This window comes from Anabrus simplex, chromosome 11 (assembly GCF_040414725.1).
Source record: "Anabrus simplex isolate iqAnaSimp1 chromosome 11, ASM4041472v1, whole genome shotgun sequence".
Lineage (NCBI taxonomy): Eukaryota > Metazoa > Arthropoda > Insecta > Orthoptera > Tettigoniidae > Anabrus > Anabrus simplex.
The window spans coordinates 47,397,283-47,420,435 of NC_090275.1; the positions used below are offsets into that span (position 1 = coordinate 47,397,283).

Sequence of the window (23,153 nt, forward strand, 5' to 3'; positions counted from 1 at the left end):
GAATAGGATGGATGTATTCTACTACCCCGAACCAGAAGTTCTATTTATGATAAAATATACGTTGCCAAGTTCGGGGTCTCCATCTCACCGTCAGATAGCTCCTCAGATAATAAAGTTTCGCCTACTGAATCTAGAAAATAGCTTAAATACCTGTATTTCCAACTTTGCTTTTAGTAACACATGATGTTTTCTGTTTCAGCTCTATACGCCTACTGCATTTTGATTGTGTATAGTTACTACCTCACAATCGTCTCGTCACGAACTATCATCGAGGAGCAGCCTCCAGTACCTGATCCAAACGCAAGAAGATGGCGATGAACCAGTGATGGATCGTCGATAGAAGATATGATCTTATGAACTGATATTATAATTTACATTCGGAATGTGAACTTTAAACTATTGAAGAGTTACAAATTTTCACCTAAAGCACTATTATTGTTGGTCCTGTTATTATTGTGTCCAGTAAAAGAGCAAAAGTACAAAGTCATCTCCGTACAGGCCATGAAGGCCCTTGGAGCGGTGGAAGGTAAAGGCTTCCACTATCCGTAACCACGGCACTTGATGGGGTAGAGTGGTTAGCTCTACACCCGGTCACCTTTGTCTCCAGGAATTAACTTGGTACTCATTTTTGGTGTAGGCTGAGTGAACCTCAGGGCCATATGCACCTCTGTAAGTGGAAATCTCGTTTCTTAAATTTTACGACTTCCTGACGGGCATAAATTCCAGTACCTGGTAGAAATTCTCACGCGGAATGGAAATGAGAAACAAACTATAAACAGAAGTGTGAGAAAGATAGAAATGGCTTTCAGACTATGTTATGGAACTTATAAACCCGAGTCCACATCCATCTAAGCAAAGTGTCTATAAGCGGAGGAAATCATGACGTGAGTAACGGACCCAGTCATTGAAAAACGAAAAAGGAGATTCCTTAGGATAATTTTAGGTACAAATAAGTCACTATATTCATAACCCTTGTTCCGACTGAGATCGAATCAAGAACTTTATGAAGAAGTTCAGAAGATAACAGCTACTATGAGGAAAAGAAGACTATCATTTTATGGGCACATTAAGAGGAAGAATCCAAAGAGACTGGCACACAGGATACTTAGTCCGCAAGAAAACTGGAAGGCACAACCTTTATGGCTCAAGGAGATTCACAAGGACTTGGAAGAAGTGGGGATCCAGGAGGAAGATTACGAGAAAGAACAATCTTTAGGTAGAAAATTGCGGATATGAAGAATACACCGCAGAAACTCGTCAAGTCACGCAACATCTCGGTTGAAGAATGACAAAGGAGAAGTCGAAGACTTAAGAACATCTGGAAGAAGTGCACAGAAAGGGGACTAAGTTTGAAGGATAGAAGATAAGGTGGATTGTGTAAACGTTGTCAATAAATGATCTTAACGGATGAAATAAATAATAAGTTGGGATCTCCAGTATTGTGTAGATAATCCTTTTTTGAATATTTTACTTTGGGTTCAGAAGTACCAACTACCATGCAAAAGTGAATTTATACCAAAATTAAAAAAAGTAAAAATAATTCAGTTTTCTTATTTTTCTGGCCTTTTCTTTTACTCATTTATAACGAACACTTACAATCTTGGATAAATTTGAAAGGGCTTCTTACTGGTCTTGATCCCAAATTACTGGGCTCAACACTTCATATGGCTCGGACATGCGAGCTCAGACCCACGAAGTAGGGTATTTACTAGTTAAATGTCCGGCACCATGGCTGAATATTTAGCGTCCTGGCCTTTGGTCACAGAGGTCCCGGGTTTGATTCCCAGCAGGGTCGGAAATTTTAACCATCATTGGTTAATTTCTCTGGCACGGGGGCTGGGTGTATGTGTCGTCTACATCATTTCAAACTCGTCACGACGCGCAGGTCACCTACGGGAGTTAAGTCAAAAGACCTTCACCTGGAGAGCCGAACATGTCCTCGGACACTCCCGGCACTAAAAACCATACGCCATTTAATTTCACTAGTTAAATAAGATGGACAAATATTTTATATGAAATTCCTGAGGAAAAGTGATGAAAACTAGAATTTTTTATATAGTTCGGGACAGTGATTCCGAAGGGATATGCTTCGGCACAGGTTTGTGTTTCTAGATTAGTCATGTGTGCCGCGAATCTTCCGAGATGTTGTGATATTGCTGGTAAAGTTAAAATAAACTTACTAATATTTACTTTTAAAGAAGAAGAGAAAATTTATTGACTTATACCTCACAGTAAATAAATTTTATTGAAAATAAAAATCTATAGCCTGTTTCCAGTCGACCGAGACTGGAATGAAGCGGCGAAATTAGGGATTGTGCTGGTTGCCGAAGCCTGGGGGCAACGATTAATGACTGATTTATGAAACGAAATGGTATTGGAGAGTTTTGCTGGCTCAGAGTCAGATTATCATCAATATGTAAACAAAGAGTTTTACAATTCTTTGGACATACTGTGCGATGTGGGAATTACATCATAAAATGACTGATCATTCTTGGAAATGTTCACGGCAAGAGAGATCGTGGACGAATTCCCACTCAATGGTCGAACATTACCAAGAGTATCGTATTTTTCAGACCATAAAACGCACTTTTTTTGTTACAAAAATACTGCCTAAAATATATCTGCGTCTTATGGTCCGACGGTCTATAATATTTACACACCGAGTGTACGTGATTTCCTACATCGATGCTCGAAAAGTTCTGTACAGTACTCGTATCAGTTGACCACTTTTCTGACTGCACTTAAAAAACAGCTGCTATGGTATACCTGCATTTGTCTGACAGGAATTCGAGTTGCTAGGGAATTCCTAAAAAGACGCCTCGGAACCCCTTCCCCACCCGCCTCCTTATCGTACCTGACAAACACAAAGAATTTCGACCTTTACTACTGTTATGGATAACGTTCAAGGAAGAATAGAAAGAAAATCTTTCACTTTGTAATCAGTAGAAAGTTCCAGTCGTGGCAAGATGCAGTACACAATGACCGTACACAATGTCAGTTGTACAAAAGAGGTTTCCTTAATTCCAAGACCTATGAATGCACCTGCTAAACATATTTGTTCTCAGCTACGTCGAACTATTTTGGCGTCCTGGGAATCGGAGTAGCTAGCTATCCGAACTCCCAACAAGCTGAGAGCAATTAAGAAGACAACTACCCTGTGGCGGTTCTCTTTCCGACATTCACGGTGGGAGGCAATAGTATTGTGTAGGCTGAGGCTAGGTTACGGACGATCTACGTACTCTTATCTACTAAAGAGGGAAGACCCCCCCCCCAAGTGTGTTCTTGTGGTGCCGACTTCACCGTGACCACACCCTCACAGTAGTGGTGTGACAAACGGTTATTTTTATGTAACTGCTACATCTGTCACTGTTACAATAAATTAACTGTGAAAAGTAACAGTTAAAAATAACGTCCAACGTTACTCACCTTTTATTGGTCACAGCCTGGTCACGGCTTCAAGCTTGTCGCCTTACAGCTGTGTTGCGAAGTCCCATTCATTCACTCGCACATGCGCGCACGCATCACTACACTGTTGAAAGTCGGTGCAGCAAAATAGACATTCCTATTAACGAGAGGCAGACAACGGATGAAATGAGAAGACAACATAGCGTCTTTTCTGAAATCTAGAGGAGTGAGTTTGACAATGCCCCGATCAAGGATAGAAGATAAGAAAACATAATGTGCAATGTCTGAGTCAACGATTATCACTGAGCTGTTGAATATGTCATAACAGTTTACGCTTTTGTTACCAGATTACAGCAGCAGCTTACACAAATACACTATAGAGTATATTATACACTATAGTGTATTTGACTTACAGCAATCTCCTACGAAAGCGCTCTCACTTAGACATGCTTACTACCTGAACTCTGAAGATCACATTCTTTGTCTGTAAGCTGCTACTAGTGACAGTTCTCACTTCCCAGTTAGTGTTTTCACTAGTACGTTATTCTGTTGTCGTTACTCGGTAACCTGTTATTTTTGTCCTCGTCACATTTGTAACAGTGACAGGCATGTAACTGTGACAAAGTAACTGCTACGTTATTTTTCAGCCATCTCTACCTCACAGAGTGACGCGACTACTGCTGATCTCGTCAATCCGCTTCATGTGCGACAAAGGCTTGTAAATTTCAAGTGTACTGTTCTTCAGGGAACTCACGCTCCCTTTTGATTCGTTAGTGACATTTTCGGCTTAATACAATACTTTTTTAATTTAACTTTGTATTTCGTTTCAAAATTTCTTCGTTGAATACATAATTTTATTAGGTTTTATTTTAAATTTCTTTTCCACTTAATTTCTTCAGACAGTATAATTAGAAACAACATAGCTAGATCCCGGATTTTTATGCATTAATAGGTTAGAATGCAAACTTACTGAAGCGAGTAACAAGTATAGTCTACCTTCACAACGATTGTGCTATGGGATTTGCATAAACATGAGGGGTACGGCCCATGAGAACCCCTAAAATTTATGTTACTCTTGCTACATTATGGAACAGCGGGTGGCCGACACTGCCTACTAACCAAATTAGTTTGCAATCTAACCTGTTGTGCGGTATTCAAACTGATATGGTAATAAGGCAGCAGAAAGACATTTCGAATCTCCGCCACCTGGCCACCTGAGAAAATGAAACCGAATGGCAAAAACAAGGAAAACACTTGCTGAACGTGGGAACAAGCGCAAGGCATGCTGAAAATGTCCTCTTCTAGAGACAGAAATGAAGAAATGGGAAATTATATTTTTGCTTAAATGTTCATCAAAATATCAGGTTGCTTCTTATGGTCCGAAAAAACGGTTTTTTTACAACTTTCTTACGTCGTACCGACACACTGACGATGGGATAGGAAAGGGTTGGGAGTGGGAAGGAGTCGGCCATGGCCTTAATTAAGGTACAGCCGCATTTGCCTGGTTTGAAAATGGGAAACTACGGAAAACCATCTTCAGGGCTGCCGACAGTGGGGCTCGAACCCACTAATCTCCCAGATGCAAGCTCACAGCTGGGCGCCCGTAAACGCACGGCCATCTCGCCCGGTTGAACATCTTTGGTGTAGCACGTCTGGTGGAGGACCGCAAAAGATAGAGACAATTCAGTGATAGCTGATAGCCTCCTTGGATATCATGGGCCTCATGCCTGTTGCTCACGGTCAAATTCAAGTTTTATAAAACCTTTGATAAAACTTTTCGTAAAATAGGACATGTTCTATTCCGTAAAATTAATTTTACGAAACGAACCAATCAGCGAAGCTGACATCACGACGATGCTGGCGCTACGTCGTGAGAAGATTTTGAAGCTCGATTGTAAACAAACACTTCTTTCTAAAATGGCAGGATCCGGGTGGACTAAAGAAGCTGTTAGTGTTTTACTGGACGAATACCAGAAATATCCTTCTTTGTACGAAGTTAAAACGCCACATTACCACAACAGAAATGCAAGAAGAGAGGCAGAAAACACAATCGCCGAATTCCTATATGAATGTTGGTCTTCTAACCTCAACTAATTTTCGACCAAGGACAGCAATCCTCCACCTTCTTCTCTTCTTTTGATCCGATCCTGAGTCCAGCATTTCCTGACATTTCTTTTCTTCCTTTTTACCACTGTACAACATATAATTGCAGCTAAAGCAGCAAGTTTTGCTTTGCTTGTTGGAGCCATACTCTCAAACACACTGTAAGTTAAACAGCTGATTCTTGATTTTAAAGTTTATCGATAGATAACAGCACAGGCAAACCTTAGTTCAGAAGTGAGTTCATAGATGGCTATCCAGATGCTTATACGAATTTTATAAAATAATTTTACCGTGAGCAACACAACTTGTTTTCACCAAATTTTTATAAAATTAGTCTAATTGTACAACAAATTTTACGAAACATTTTACCGTGAGCAATAGGCATCAGAATTGAGCGAACGCTGAGAGAGAGAGAGAGAGAGAGAGAGAGAGAGAGAGAGAGATCCCATATCAGTGAATTCAAACATTCATTTGCATTTTGCATTACACCATAGACACATCTAGGGACATGTCTGGATATGCTATATCTCTAAATACAGGCTTGATTGCCTCTGAAACCGCTGGAGAAAGACAGTGTTTAAGCTTGTAGGCGTCTGGGGATTTCTTGTAGCCATACCGCCGTTTTAACACTTTTCATCTGTGGATGTCATGTGAAAGAATTTTGATAAAGCAGTAAAGTGAATTTTAATTGAGGCAATAACATTTTTTTAACCCGAACTTCTGTTAGCGCCTCCTTAAAAGAACGCTTGCCTTTGGTGATTGACACTTTCTTCATGAAAAATGTTAACACACTGGTACAGCAACTACAATATGACACTTGTTCAGACAGCTTACACTTATACAGAAAACATATCGGGCTGATAAACACAATGTCTGTTACTTTTAAGCTCTTCGTTGCAAAGAACACCAACAGCCGTGTAGAAATGCAGGAAAACAATAATTATTCTACGTACAGTTAAATCTCGATACAACGATACCGGGCGGACCAATGAAAAAATATTTTTGTAGAGAGAGTTATTGTTATATCGAGGATTTAGGCGTAATTCATTCTCACTTCGACCAAATACAGTAGAGACACGCGACACTCTGCGAGATATCGAGGGACAGCGATTAGACCTCTGTCTAGCGGAGTGACCTGGGAGTTACTGATTCTGTCATAAGAGCACGTGTACTTTTGTGTGAAGTTTTTGGCGTTATTTATGGATTTTCATTAAGTTAACATAAGTAAATAATAGCGTGTGTCATTCCTTTATATCTCCACTCAATATGAGTGGAAGGATATATATACTGTGAAGAGCAGGAGGATTCGCGGTCTTTCTTCCGTTTCCCTCGTGACCAAAAAAAAAAAAAAAAATTAAGTAAATATTGTGTTTGAATAGATATTCTTCCAGTTACAAAGATATTTGTATAGTACTTCCAACATTTCTGACCTGCGCGATCCATATTTTAACTGGTTTAAAATATAATCTTGTTTTATTGTATAGTGCAGCAGTTAATCTTCAATACCGATGTGTTCTTGTAAGTGTGATCTGTGGGTTTTGATTTAATTCAAGAAAATGCATATGCATATGTGTGTGGCTGGTTGTGTTATAAGTTACCCCGTTTGGAATGCCGTAATGCGTTGTTAAGCACTGAAGGAAATATTGGTGGTTTGAGAAATGTACATATTTTGTTGAAAAATATGACGATGCAAATTTGCTTTACCCTAATGTAATGGCAAGTATTGCTTATAGGGAAACTTTGAATGTTCTTGAGGGTAAATTTATAGATTTTCTTTCTGTTAGTAGGCTTCAAGTTAAAAGGAAAATTGTCCAGCTCTTAAACATAAATTCATTGAATCATGTGTGTAAGGAATGTGCCGATATTTTTATTGACAAGTGTCTCAATGTGATGCTACAATGCTTTTAAATGAGAAAAAAAAATCTAGCCGTGGAAGTTCAGGCAGGAATATTAAAGCTAAAAAGTAATGCATAAATGAAAGATCAAGCCCTTTCACAGCAGTCTATTTCACATCTTTGTTATATGTCTACAGTAATTTCAGTCTTTAAATAATAACCTGTTAAATAAATTTTCATTTATTTATCCAGAATTGCTTTAGCAACTTTGAAGCTAATAACTTAGGAACACTTTCTTTCCAGACGTAATTTATTTATCCATATCCGTATATGCATTTCCATTTATATTTGAATTTAGTGCTAATTTTCAGGTCACGCCACTAGGAACGCCACTTGCTAATTGTCTCCCATTTTAACAAGGCTAAATCCGGAAGTGTCGCGTGTTGTCTCTACTGTATTTGCTTCGACAGATGTATAGGTAAACATCTTACAATTGAACTAGGTACATTAATTACCTGAAAATTTATAACATTTAATTCCGACAAAGATAAGATTTGTGAACACAAAACTCAAATAATACACATAAATAAAACTCAGTTGGCAACAGTGTACAGTAAACTGTTATTTACTACGTTAAGTGTTTTTTGTTCTGTTTGATCGAATTTGTTTTTCATATTAGCAAAGAACTATAATATTCACAGCATTATATTGTTGTTATCACTTCTCAACGCTACTGTAAACATTGAACATGACATTATATACAGACAGGGAGATACACAAAGATCTTAGTCACCAAATGATTCTCCGGAACACAATCAACACTCTAAATTCGAAAATTCGTGAGTGCTTTACAAGAAACAATAGCTCTTGATGGAAATACCGATGTTTCATTCAGGTTTCTGCTCTTCATATGACGGCGACATGTTTTCTTGATTCTTTCAAGGTTCGTCTTATCGTAGTACCGGCAGAAAATCACGTCAGCGGGGTCTGATAAAGCAATCCTCGTTATCAGCAGTATCGTTAAATCGATATGAATTTTATATTGGATTCATGGAATTAACGCCGGGACCAGAATATGTTATCGTTATAGAGGTGATTATTGTTATATCGGTAATCGTACGGAGATTTCACGGCAGCAGTTTTCTTAAATTCTTGACCTGTGGTACCGAACGTGAACTCTAGGTAAATGATGACCAACAGGATATCTTCTTACACCATATTCTTTGCTGAAATGTGGTGAGGAGTAGCTATCCTATGCTGACGTCAAGTGTCTCCACCTACCTGAACAGCGATAGTGTCGGGATGAGTCAGTGGAAATTACGACTCAATTCTGAAGCAATGAACGATAGTAACTGAAGGCGACTAGGATGGTGAAGCCGTAGAAAGCTGAAAATAAAAAGGAAAAATAGATAAAATATCAAGTTCCCCGAAGGAAACCACAATTAAATGAATGAGGCATGTTACATACTATCTCGCCAGCAATGCCGTATGGTACTAATCACAGGTAATGAAATTCGCACATGGAATATGGTGTTTCGCACATTGCGGCGCCATTTACAGGCAACGCAAACCTACGGTGTTCATCACATACGTGTACTAACCACAGGGACCTTCACTATCCCGTAGTGTTCCTCACATAGTGGGTACTAATCATAGGCAAGCCAGAACTATAGTGTCGCTCCTAAAGTGGTACTAATCACAGGTACTGTAGAAGCCGGCAACGGACTCTGTTGCTACTAATCACAAACCTGTTTGGTACCTAACACAGTGGTTCTACGCGCAAGTAAAAGCGACCCATGGTATTCCCTGCATGGTGATACTAATTACATGTAGTATCATGGTTCTAATTTTATCATCTCTTGGTCGCCCCTTTTAGTCGCCTCATACGACAGGCAGGGGATACTGTGGGTATATTCTTCGCCTGCGTCCCCCACCCACAGGGGGTTGTGTGTTTGGTCCGCGAGAGGTATTTTATTTCCCTCAAGTCCGCCGGCAAGCCGGTTAGGACCCCCCCCTATCCGCCACCTGGGACGCGCCACGTGGGAGTATCACCTCTCCCCCTGCTACGCCAGCGTAGTAGGTTCGTGGAAGGCGGAGAGGGGTTGGTCTCCACCGTCGGCTGTCCTGAGAATGGTTTTCCGTGGGTTTACATTCTTCAGCACTAGGACGAATGCCGGAACAGTTCATAGTATAGACCACGACCGCCAACCTCCTCCCCCCCCCCCCCCGCACACTCCCCATACAACTGCATCTCAGTCAAAAATATCCTGGCCGTTGAAGTCATAGTTCAGCCCCAGTCGGAATGGAGGTTGAGAAGGCGCGAAGAATGTCCAAAATGACCGAAAATATGAATGTATGTGTAGATTTCTAAACCTACAGAAGAGATCGTAAACTATGACTCAACATCACAATAAAGAAATATATAAAAATTCACTTCAAACAGTTAATTAAAGTCCTGGAAGTAAACATTAAATAAAGTATCCGAGCAGAGGCAGGCACTGCATCTAGTAGGTAGATAGTTTACAACTTGTGTTAGGTAGTCCGCCTCTGTAGTATAGTGGTTAGTGTGATTATCTGCCACCCCCGGAATCCCAGGTTCGATTCCCCGCTCTGCCACAAATTTTGAAAAATGGTACGGGGGCTGGAACGAGGTCCACTCAACCTCGGGAGGTCAGTTGAGTAGAAGGGGTGGGGGTGGGGGGTGTCGATTCCCTCCTCAGCCATCCCCGAAGTGGTTTTCCATGCTTTCTCACTTCTCCTCCAAGCAAATGCCGGGATGGTACCTAACTTAAGGCCACGGCCGCTTCCTTACCTCTTCCTTGTCTATCTGTTCCGATCCTCCCATCCTCCACAAGGCCCCCGTTCAGCATAGCAGGTGAGGCCGCCTAAGCAAGGTTCTGATCCTCCTTGCCAGTTGTATCCCCTCGACCCAAAATCCCACGTTCCAGTACTCTGCCCTTGAAGCGGTAGAGCTGGGATCCCTCCTGAGTCCGAAGGAAAAACCAACCCTGGACAGTAAACAGATTAAGAAAGAAAGAAAGAAAGAAAGAAAGAAAGTGTCAGGTAGGCGACCGTGGCGGGAGGTGTGAAAATTAAATTCGGCGCCCCCACTCCTTGTTGCACATTTCCTTGCCGTGTACAATAATGTAAGCAAAGGTTCAAGTATACAACAGGGGAAAAAGAAGTTTAAATCTGCTACGTGCTCTACTTGTCACTGCACGCTGTACGTTCCCGTCCACTTGTGACAATTTACATTATACGTACCTACACTTCCTCCTCCTACAAGGAGTGTACCGATGGCCTTCCAGAAGCGAGACTTCTTTCCCGTGAAAAGCATCACAGAGAGTGCTACATAGAGCAGAGCGAAGATGGTCGCCAGGACGACGTACATGATCACCCAGTAAACAACATACATCTCATTCTCCTGGAACAAATAAGAACATACTATTAGACAACTGCCGATCAAGGTACTGTAAGTAGAGCCTGAATGTTTAGGTAGTAAGAGGTTAGAATGCAGTTACTGTAGATAGTAGCCAGTGTGCCCTATACTGCACAACGGTTATGCTATGAGTTTTGCATAAAAATTTGGGGTGCAGACAATCAGAACCCCTAGATGTATGTTACTCTCTCTACATCGCGGAAGAACGGGCTAGTCGACACTTCCCTATAAGCACATTAGTTTGCACTCTAACCTACATTACTGTATACAAATCCATGGTCTAGATCAGGGTTGGCAAACCTTTACCAACTAGCGTGTCAATTGAAGTCTTGTTTATTAATTGTTACTGTCAAGTGTGCCATCGGTTATTTTCCTTTAAAATCATCATGAAACCCCTCATCTGATTTCCTTTAGGTATTAGTTTGAATTACACATCAATCAATTCAACTGACTGTTTCATGCTTTTTTGCAAACATCACTAAAATTACATTTTAAAAACAGGCAAATTTTAAGAATGAGTAATTTTTTATTTAACCTAATACAATTTGTAAAAAATATGGCCATAGAATTAATTAATACATATTTATTAAAGCGTAATATTAAAATGTCCTATGTTGCTAGATTTTCGACCTATTTATTACATGTTAAAATAAAATATGTTAGTATTTTGTCTGATGTGCCACATAAGTCGTGTTCGCGTGTCACCTAGTAGCACGCGTGTCATAGGTTCGCCATCCCTGGTCTAGATAATATATCTGTGTAAATAACTTAATTTTTAAGTGGAGTCATGATTGAAGTTTGGAAAGTCTACAATTTACCACTTATCACAACCAAATTTAAAACTTTTAACAAATAAACACCAAACTTTGTGTGGTGCTATATCTTGTTGCAAAGTTTTTAAAAATAAAGTTTGTTTTGTATACATTGTACGGAAAATGCTCCTTGCGGTACAACTTTAATTATTTTTGGGCAATAATTTGGCAAACTTGACAAAATAATCATTTTCCTAATAATAACTCTGGTTTTCTCAGTCACTATTGGAGATATAAGTTTTCAATTTTTCATTTCATACATCAGGCAAAAACCTTTTTATTTTTTTAAAATATTTTTTTTTGCTTTATGGCGACGATGGGACAGGAAGGAGCTAAGAGTGGGAAGGAAGCGGCCATGGCCTTAATTAGATACAGCCCCAGCATTTGCCTGGTGTGAAAATGGGAAACCGCGGAAAACCATCTTCAGGGCTGCCGAAAGTGGGGCTCGAACCCACTATCTCCCGAATACTGGATACTGGCCGCAATTAAGCGACTGCAGCTATCGAGCTCGGTAGGCAAAAAAAATCTAGTTTGGTGCTATCTTAGAAGCAAAAATATAAAGGTACTATTCAGCTGATGATAAAATGCAGAAGTACTTGTAATTCTTGTACATATTAATATATTTTCTGAAAATGTCAGATGAATTTCATAAGAACTCTGTTGCAAGGAGCATTTAATACATGATGAAAAGCTGAAAATGTTTTAAGCTAGAAAATTGCTATTGATATAAGAAACATATTTGCTTTAAAACGGCTTTGGACTTCAGACTTCTTTATCCTGTTATGCACAGCGTAGGTCTACTACAATATAAATATATTCCAGCGAGATTATGGAAATTGTAGTCCGAAAAATCTTTGAAGTCTACACTGTCTGACAGTGTGAGTGAAGGAGGTGTGGGGTTGCTCTATATGCGCTGTGCCGCTATTCTTTGAATCAGACATTTAGAGGTTTAAAATTTGATAACGGGTTACAAACCTTCTTGGCTCCGATGATCAGCAGGAGACAGCATAGAGTCATGAAGGCGTAGACACTGGATAGAGTTATATACAAGCTTCTCAGTCCTGTGGATCAGAAATGGCCTTTTGATTTCATTATACAGAAAATACAGACTGATTCATGTTTAAGATATTATTTGGTTTCCATATACTATTATGTCAAAAGTTATCAGTCAAGTGCCAAACAAAGAGACTTAAAAATTGTGTTCAGTGTATATTATTCCTAGCTTTTATCCCCCCTAGGTGCATGGTCCACTTTTCTACGAGCTAATCCCCATTTCTAAGGGCTGCCTGGCGGAGGCGGTAAAGGCGTGCTCGGTTTGCCCGGAAGGAAGTGGGTTCGAATCCTCGTCAGGAAGTCGTAAAATTTAAGAAACGAGATTTCCACTTCCGGAGGAGCATATGGCCCTAAAGTTCACTCAGCCTACACCAAAAATGAGTACCAGGTTAATTCCTGGGGGCAAAGGCGGATCAAGCCAGCGTTTCTTGGGTCGGAGTCCTGGGCTGAGGTTGAATGCCCTTCTGGCCACAGACACCACATTACTATTTATAGCATGGCCATGAAAACACATACAAGTATTTCCTATTTTCTCTTGTACGGGCACCACTCCAAGAACAGATTGGACATCTTCATTCGTGATATGGTCTAATGTCGTGAGATTCCGCATTCATCAGAGCATGCACATTTCCACGACACACAGAACTTTGCTCATGTTTCACGGTGACCGGCCAACATTCGGATTCATTATTATTATTATTATTATTATTATTATTATTATTATTATTATTATTATTATCAAATTCTCCCAATATTGGAAGACGTTAAGCAAATAACTCAATCGATTCTTCTGTGGGTTCTTCTTGTTTTTCCTATAGGTTTTTATTCTTGCCGGCTCCGTGGTGTAGCGGTAGCATGCCTGCCTCTTACCCGCAGGCCCCGGGTTCGATTCCCAGCCAGGTCAGGGATTTTTACCTGGACCTGAGTGCTGGTTCGAGGTCCACTCAGCCTACGTCATTGGAATTGAGGAGCCATCTGACGATGAGATAGCGGCCCCCGTCTAGAAAACCAAGAATAACGGACGAGAGGATTTGTCGTTCTGACCACATGACAGCTCGTAATCTGCAGGCCTTCGGGCTGAGCAGCGGTCGCTTGGTAGGCCAAGGCCCTTAAAGGGCTGTAGTGCCATGGGGTTTGATTTTGGTTTGGTTTTTGGTTTTTATTCTTTCCGAGAAGGCTTCTTTACGTTCAGACGACCACTTTGGTCTGTACTGTTTTTGTTGTGGTTGCTCTGATGTAGCTTTCCAATTGTTCAATTTGTGCCTAAGGATGTATCTTTCTAGAATGTCTGTTGAACTTATGTTTGCGCTTTTGAGGTCCTTTCGAAGTTCGTTAAGCCAGGGTGTTGAGTTCTTAAATGATGTTACATAATCTATTATCTTCTTTGTCAATCGATTTTCTGGTAATCTAGTGAGATGGCCGAAGAACTTTATTCGTCTTTTCCCAATGTCAATTTCGATGTTTGAAAACTTTTCTGTTGTTTTGATTGATTGTAACCTGTCTTGGTTGTATCTAGCTCGTAAGATTTCTTCATTATTTTTTTAAAAAATTATATTATTATTACCAATTTATTTTACCTCAAACTAAGTAACACACACCTATCGTACAAATACACAGCCTATGTTCTAAATTCTATATTATGTACAACACGAACTCGATGATTTGAGTTGAATGGAACCGACACTACCTCCCATTACTTAAAATTTCAAAACAAACCCGTGTGATTATTGAAAGTGAAAATAGATGTTCATTATCGGTGTCTGTGATTGTTGTGTTAGCAGAAAAACAACATTCTGGAATCTTAATTTATAGGGTTAAAACAATTTTTATGACGCACGAAATTGCAACAATATCAATTATTTATTAGGCATATTAATTTATGAGTATTTTAATCAGCTGATCATTTCTACGAATACTCTTCACATTAAAATATTCATATTTAATTACGTACAAGGTGGGCTTATCGGATATGATCAGATCTTCTACGTGTGAGGAATTTGTTCTGTACCCTATTGTTACAACCTGTATATTACGTTGATGCTCCCCTTGATATAAACAAAGATCGATAACTATTTTCTATAATATAAATTGTCCAAGTCACACATATATAATTTAGAGATATTTTTTCTTCAAGAATGTGTTGAAATTATAACCTGATTACTTGCAGAAAGTTGGTAATGAAGAGGAAGAATATTATGATGTAGACTCACCATAAGCTTCTTGTTCGTCATCATTGAGATCAGCTGACACTGCGACTTTCCACGTTACAATAAAACCAGCAAATGAGATCATCTGAAATAGAATATACTGATGATTAGAGTCCAGATTTCAATGTAATTACATACTTTTTCCTCAGTGGGTGCCTTTCTGTAAAATAAAAATTTAAGCCAAATTAACTACTTAGGTCATTATATTCAGTTTTAACACTCTATATATATTTCGCAACAATTCCACGCCAAATGTCTAATAAAACATCTTGTAGAGAGAATTAAAATTTTATGTATTTTATACAATAATAATATTATTATTTGTAAAACAGCTGGTAGAGAGAATTACAATTTTATACAATAATAATATTATTATTTGTAAAACAGCTTGTAGAGAGAATTACAATTTTATACAATAATAATATTATTATTTGTAAAACAGATTGTAGAGAGAATTAACATTTTATGTATTTTGTACAATAATAATATTATTATTTGTAAAACAGCTTGTAGAGAGAATTAACATTTTATGTATTTTATACAATAATAATATTATTATTATTTGTAAAACAGCTTGTAGAGAGAATTAAAATTTTATGTATTTTATACAATAATATTATTATTTGTAAAATAGCTTGTAGAGAGAATTAAAATTTTATGTATTTTATACAATAATAATATTATTATTTGCTTTGCGTATCACAAAATACTTTTACGGTTTTCGGAGACGCCGAGGTGCTGGAATTTAGTCCCGTAGGAGTTCTTTTACGTGCCAGTAAATCTACCGATACAGGGCTTCAAGTACCACAGGATTAAGCCAGTATCGAACCTGCCAAGTTGGGTTCAGAAGGCCAGTGCCTCAACCGTCTGAGCCTCTCAGCCCGGCTATTATTTATACATTTTATATTACTTATTACTTACGTTTATAATGCATTTATATTTATTTATTTATTTATCGATGAGGCATGCGCAATGTGTCTGACAGAATAATTCTAAAATTGCATGTGGAATGTAGTATATCGACTGGATTCCTGAGAACATAAACCACTATCGGACTTCCACTTAAGGAGTGGACTGATATAATCTGTGACGCAAGAAATATACTCAACGCTCTCCGTGGAACCGCATGTGAACGCGTTGTGAAGAAATTCAAAGCAATGCTTCAAAGAAATCGGAATTAAGCCAATTAATTTACAGTTAACCAGATACTCACCGGAGAATCAAGCAACCTTCCAGAAAACATTCCTGTCAGCCGCATCTATGTGCTGAAATATACACTGCTAGCTCACGGGAATTCGAAAAATCGTTTTCAATGAATAAGAACCAAATTTCACATCATCGACAGAATTTATTTCCTGAAAACGTTGAAAAATATCTCCTGGTACATTGCATTCCATGCCCTGATTAACATAATAATAATGTTACTGGCTTTACGTCCCACTAATTACTTTTTAAGGTTTTTGGAGACGCCGAGGTGCCAGCATTTAGTCCTATCGGAGTTATTTTACGTGCCAGTAAATCTACCGACACATGGCTGACGTATTTGAGCACCTTCAGATACCACCGAACTTAGCCAGGATCGAACCTGCCAAGTTGGGGTCAAAAGGCTAGCGCCTCAACCGTCCGAGCCATTTAGCCCGGCCTGATTGACATGAGAATTGCACCAAGAACTATTAGTGACTCATTGAAATGTGTAAGTTATATTAAATTAATCCTCACAAACTATTTTAGAATAAAGAGCTCCGTATATTTTCAGATTTTTTGCTGTATTTTAATACAGCAGCTCAAAAAGAAAAAGAAAGAAAATGAATGAGTTCATGGTATTACGTAAGTTCCTCTCAGAAATAATTTATGAGGGGGGATCAAATTTAAACGGGATTTTTTATTTAAATTCATTTATTGAAAAGCACAAGGCAATTACAATTTATTTTTCCACATAGTTTCCTGTTTTGGAAATGCTTTTGTCCCAGCGTATGGGCAGCTTTTCGACGCCCTCATCCTAAAGAGAACAGGATCGTGTCACCAGCCAGTTGCACACACTCTCGTTATCTTCAATTCGTTGCCCTTCTAGAGCTTCTTTACGCGGTCCGAACAAATGGAAATCGCAGGGAGATAAGTCCGGGCTGTAAGGAGGTTGATCAAGTGTAAGTCCAGTATGTATTTAATGTAGCTTGGAGACAAAGCTGCAGTATGGGTTTGTGCATTGTCGAATCGGTTGGTCTCGTCTTTTGCGGCGATATGCAACCCTCGCATAGTAAGCGGCATTGATTGTGCATCAGTAAAATGCTTCGCGGAACGAAAAAAAAAAAAAAAAAACCCGGTTGCAAGAACCTTGCCAGCTGACAGTCGAGTCTTGGCTTTCACAGGTACTGCCTCCCCTTTCCTCCGCCACTCCTTACCCACACGCAGATTTGGCAATGTTTGATCACTGAACTGTGCAGTCAATCTCTGGCAAATTTCCGCCGCTGTAACTCCTTCACGAGCAAGACATTTTATAATTATGCGTTGCGCAGTGGAGAGGTGCACTTGTTGCCCCGACATCGTGAGCGTTACTGACGAAACGGCGGGAAATATCTAAGAGCACGCTCTCCCCATTCCTAACAGTTCCACCTAAAGCCGCGTATACACTTGAGCATTCGCCCCGAATGAGCATGCGTTTGCCCAGTTTTGCTCATATGAGTACAGGGCGAACCGAATGGATCCGCATGCCTCAGACCGATACGAATGTTGTCGGTACCTCAAAGTGAGCACGTGCTGTGTTTGTGCTCAGTATGGACGGTTGATGACGAGTGGGGTAGCCCGAACAATATGAGCCAACTGCTTCCGCTATGCTTCCTGTGGCCAGAAATGGCAGTGTCACAGCTAGGCGTTCCTCGGCAGATATGGCTTTCCTAAATGGTGTGTCCTCTGTCTCAATCGTAGCCCTGATACTATGCAATATCCATTCAAAATCCTCGGATGACATTCTCGTAAAATTTTTAAAATTGTCATCTGTTTCGTGCCCGATCGTTTTTAACAATTGAGCATTGCATCTCTCGTCATACAGTTTTCTTTGCCACCACCGCTTTCTCCTTTTTGTCTTCAAGGAATGCAATAAATACATATAACAATAACTGGCGACGATCAATTTTCGATTCGATTCACCATTGTAGCCTCAGGTCAGGCAAAAACACTACACTACACCTAAACACAGACGGTGTTTTCGGTCCGCAGGAGGTCCGAACAGATTGGCATGCGAGTCGTGCTTGTGCGCTCCCGCATCGGCAACGCATGCTCATTCGGGGCGAATGCTCAAGTGTATACGCGGCTTAAGCATAGCAGAAGCGCGGGGCCAATCCTACCAACTGTTGATGTTCAGGAACAAAAATCCCGTTTATATTTGATCGACCTTCTAGATCTAATGTTTGTTGTTATCACAGGGTTTGTATCTATATGAGAGGTGAATTTTAACTCGATAATAATTAAAATTAAGTCTTATTAACATGGATATGTTTTTGGGATGGAGGTCTATCTAGAATTAGTGCCATCTGTTTCCCGACACCATCGTAACCATGGCAACCAGTGTTCGTCTATGTGTTTCCCGTCCTCGACTACTGTGACGTCATTCTGGTAGACGCAACAAAAGAGCAGACTTCGAAACTTCAGCGAGCGCTTAATTGTTGCCTTAGTTAGATTTATATACAGTCTGAGTTATGATACACATGTCACCCCATACTATCACACTATTTCATGGCTGAAACCTGACAAACGACGAATGTATCACATACTGATACAGATATACAGACTGCTCTCTGAAGACAGACCACTATACATTTCATCCCAGCTTAAGTATTTGTCCTCCTTTCACAGCAGTAATACCCGCTCTGGTTCCTCCCTTTTTATTCCTGTTCACCGCTCCTCCGTGTACAACAATTCCTTTGTTGTGGCGGGTTATAGACTTTGGAATTCCCTGCCTGTCAGAGTCAGAAATTCCACTTCATTACTTAAATTTAAGACTGCTTGCCGAGACTACCTGCTGAATGCAGCTGACTAACTTGTATGACTGGAAAGAATGATTGATTGTATGAATGTGAGTTAGAAAAGTTGTAGGTATTTTTGTGTAGGTTATTATTTATTATATAATATGTACTCAAACTCTGCTCTCAATGATGTGTACAGTGGTTAAGTGTAAGAGAGGGCCAAGAGCCCTAACTTCGCCACCTACAAAGGCATGATAAATAAAAATAAATTAGGTCAGTAGCGTCATCTTCTCACTGTGCGCTTTCTTCCTGTAACTAAGAGCTTGAGAAAATCTCGTATCAGGTGAACCCTGTTCTACTTCTCAGTCTAGAATTAATATAATTGAACTGGCCGCTATACCACAGCGCTGGCTAATAATAATAATAATAATAATAATAATAATAATAATAATAATAATAATAATAATAATAATAATAATAATAATAATAATAATAATAATTAGGACGCGGATGTTTAAGACCTAAAATAACCCAAATAAGCAAGCAAATATGACCTCAAAAGTGACTAAAGAAGACCTCAAAATTGACGAAATATGACGTAAAAATTACAAAATATGACCGGAAAATGATCAATCTAAATATGTCCACTTTAAAATAAGTTATAAATCGAAATGGCAATTCCTTTGATACCGGTACATATTTGTTAATTAAATTCTTTAGTCTTACTTTCATATCAATTTTCTGAATATGCATGTTTAACGGTTATACACAGTCTATTGTCCTCGATTCACATTTGTGAATACATACCTATAAAGTGCTAAGTTCGCTAAGATTATCAGATCACACAACATTTTAAAGGGCAAAATATGTTTTCACCCTTCATTGGAGGTTTGAAATATGATAAAACTAGAAATAAATATATTTTAAAAAATATTTTGTAACACTTAAGCCCAGATTACATTAATATTACTCAAATGCGTTAAAGTTTAAATTGAGCACCACGAAACGAATTAAGTAGATGTCTGTCAATGCATTATGGTAGGGCAGCAGGGCAAATAGTGCAAAATCACATAACTTTTTCATTCTTTTCCGCGGGTGATATTGAAGTGTATCTTGAAAGCATTAGGCAAAAAAGACTTCCGATTATCACTTAACACATTCTTGTAAGAAGAGAAGCTCCTTACTACATCATAAGACGTTATTGGTGCATATTTAAATAATGTTAAATCGCTGCTGTCGAGTATGTACTCATCTTGAAATGTACTGGTACCTTCTCCTGTAAGAGCATCATTTATCTTGCACACACAGCGAAAACCGTCACTACCGGGCGAGTTGGCCGTGCAGTTAGGGGCGCGCGGCTGTGAGCATGCATCCGGGAGATAGTGGGTTCGAATCCCACTGTCGGCAACCCTGAAGATGGTTTTCCGTGGCTTCCCATTTTCACACCAGACAAATGCTGGGGTTGTAACTTAATGAAGACCACGGCCGCTTCCTACCTATTCCTAGGCCTTCCCTGTCCCATCGTCGCCATAAGACCTATCTGTGTCGGTCGGTGCGGCATAAAGCAAATAGCGAGTGAAAACCGTCACTTCGATTAAGCACGTTTTGAAGTTTCTATTTTACACTGACGCCAACTATTCCATGTGATCGTTGTGCTGAAAGTTACTCAGTTCTCACAATTTCAATACTTGCATGAAATTCTAAGTTAGCAGCTTCTAAACGAGCAATTTCACTCGATATAATTCCAAAGTTCGACTTAATATATGCCAGACTTTCTGACAAACTGTTGGAAAATGATTCCTGCGCAATCGTGATATAAGAGGCAGAGTATTCCACACTTGTATTAACTACAGATGTGTTACGGAAAAGCAGTTTTGTGAATACTAGTTCTCATTCGGAAAGCTGACGATGAATTTGCACAGCTACAGCTGTCGCCAAACCGCCGAAATATGACGTTTCTACGAAAATAAGCCAAAATATGCATTTATATGACAAATAAAAATCATTTAATTGTGACGATAATCATCTGATTTGCACCAAAATCCAATCAGGCAAGAAAATAGAGAAAAAGAAAAATATGACTTTTCCTAAACATCCGAGCCCTAATAATAATAACAACGAAATCTATAATGTATTTCGTTCTCTCACAATTCAAGAGCCTTACCATTCGTTTGTGAATGCACTCATTTTCTTTCGATTTACCGGAACTCTATCTCCCCAGTGGGTGGAGTCAAAGGACGCATTACCTGTATCCCCCTGCATATCGTAAGAGGCTACTAAGAGGGAACAACCAAAGAATCTGTACTTACTATCTCGTCTTCTAAGCTCAAAAACATATTCATGATTATGTACTTTACCGTGTGGCGGAGAAAATGTATGATTACGAGGTTTTATTAAATGCGGCCAACGAGCAATATTATTTTTTTGAGCTACTGTACATAATGAAAGTCAGGCCCGCAGTTTAGCGGTAGCGTGCCTGCCTCTCACTCGGAGGCTCCGGGTTGGATTCTCAGCCAAGTCAGATATTTTTAGCTGGATCTGAAGGCTGATTCGAGGACCACTCAGTCTACGTGATTACAATTGAGGAGCTACCTGGAGGTGAGATAGCGGCCCCGGTTTAGAAAGGGGAAGAGGTGGGTAGTGGTGGTGGTGATTATTGTTTTAAGAGCAAATACAACGAGGCAACCATCCTCTATTCCGAAGGGATCCGACACTTCGAAAAATGGAGGTAAGGGCCAAAGAACGACAAGGGACGTGAAAATGAAAGCCTCCGTAGCCCTCGGAACCTAATAGCGTCGGGGTCGAAAAATAACTAGAGTTGACCAAGGGAGATCGGACAGGATAGGTGAAAGTGAGGAGTCTGGCACAAGTAAATGAAAACAATGTCAGGTCTCAGCTAAGGGCCCCATGGTTGCCAAACCACGCTCCCAAGTTAAGAGCCGCTGACGACCCTGTTAGTTGCCTCTTACGACAGGCAGGGGATATCGTGGATGTTATTCTACCTGCCCTACGCACAGGGGGAGACCAGTCAGGCTCTGATGTTGAATATCATATTCATAAAACGTTGTTTCTAGTTTAGAGTCTCACCTTTTTATAGCAATTTCTGTCGTTCCGTGTGAAAGTCGAACCTGATATATAGAATGGCAAAGCTTACACATAACCGCCCGAGTCTCAAAGAGGCCAATTACTATGTCTTAGAGGCCAATTACTATGTCTTATTATTTAAAATGCAGAGAAATGCACTCACCGCACACACCACAGCACAGATGATAGAGCCAGTTTTCAGGCTATATCGACTAAAGCAACAGGCTCTCATCAGTCGCACCATCTTCTTGAAACTGCTTGTGCTGGACTCTGATGCAATAAATAACTAACACTGCCAGAATTATATCAATTCACATGACCTTCATTTTAAACAGGCTTCAGTTTCCTTATCACTATCACCAACTTTTTTTTACTGTCTCTTTCTTTCGGAATGTTTATGATGTTCTTTGCTTGAACCATGTAATGACCTCAACTGCAGGGCAGCGCTTGTTATTGTCACAAGTACGACTGTGCGTAATATCGCGTGTGGCGTGGGACATGTGATGAGCCCACGAAATTGTCGCTACTTAAGCTCATTCGCTTACTGGGCTACAGTCAGATCTCGTTTCATAGTCAGAAGAGCTGTAGGAGACAATATCAAACTTTGACATAACATATCATTTATAAACAGCCAACGGTCATAAAAATATGAGAAAGAAAGACAATATTAAAATAACAATCAAATGGAAAGCACGAAATGTCCATAACGTAAGTGAATTGCTCACTACACAGGTGCGTAGTTGATAATGTCCACTTAGTTCTCTGTAATGCGTGATGTCTGTCGCAAAATAGAGTAGTTCATACCATTCACAAATACATTTTGGAGACGGTTCCTGAAGCTTCTTGTTGTTTCAAATTCTGTGGTGAAATTCATGCGCTGCAAATCGTGTTACAGCGTGTCTCAGTTCAAATCTAGACGGCCGCTTCCTTCCAACTCCTAGGCCTTTCCCATCCCATCGTCACCATAAGACCTATCTGCGTCGGTGCTACGTAAAGCCACTAGCAAAAATATTAATATATATATTCGTTCACCCGCTTTTTTATTATTTCACCCCCTTAAGTGTATTTTCCAAAAAAGTGTGTTCATTTATTTTTAAGGGATATTCCAAGTACCAATTTTAACGTCTGAGATATGCATCCTTATATAAATAATTCAAATCTTTCCTCACTTCTTTTCACCTCACCCCCCATCCAGGAGATAGTGGGTTCGAATCCCACTAACGCCAGCTCTGAAGATGGTTTCGCATTTTCACACC

At 39.6% G+C, this 23,153-nt stretch overlaps 2 protein-coding genes across 2 annotated transcripts in view; one reads left to right on the forward strand and one right to left on the reverse strand.

Annotated features, from left to right (window-relative positions):
* LOC136883223 (uncharacterized) overlaps positions 1 to 1,513 on the forward strand; it is a 56,784-nt gene extending 55,271 nt beyond the window's left edge. The window contains exon 6 of the mRNA XM_067155422.2: positions 200 to 1,513. Within this exon, the coding sequence (XP_067011523.2) occupies positions 200 to 318 (119 nt within the window). The 3' untranslated portion in view covers positions 319 to 1,513. The remainder of the gene's footprint in view (positions 1 to 199) is intronic.
* Positions 1,514 to 7,860: 6,347 nt separating this feature from the next.
* On the reverse strand, positions 7,861 to 22,320 carry LOC136883200 (uncharacterized). The gene is made up of 5 exons (XM_067155393.2): positions 22,061 to 22,320; positions 14,858 to 14,939; positions 12,570 to 12,655; positions 10,608 to 10,767; positions 7,861 to 8,729 (listed from the first exon to the last, which is right to left on the reverse strand). Exons 1-5 carry the CDS (start codon positions 22,139 to 22,141, stop codon positions 8,668 to 8,670), a joined length of 471 nt encoding a protein of 156 aa, XP_067011494.2. The 5' UTR covers positions 22,142 to 22,320; the 3' UTR covers positions 7,861 to 8,667.
* Positions 22,321 to 23,153: the final 833 nt, after the last annotated feature.

Coding starts and splice junctions, on each gene's coding strand:
- LOC136883200 (XM_067155393.2), bottom strand. CDS start 22,141: ATGGTGCGACTGATGAGAGCCTGTTGCTTTAGTCGATATAGCCTGAAA. Junction 14,940..22,060: donor TCTGTGCTGTGGTGTGTGCG/GTGAGTGCATTT, acceptor ATTCTATTTCAG/ATGATCTCATTTGCTGGTTT. Junction 12,656..14,857: donor TGACGAACAAGAAGCTTATG/GTGAGTCTACAT, acceptor TCTGATCCACAG/GACTGAGAAGCTTGTATATA.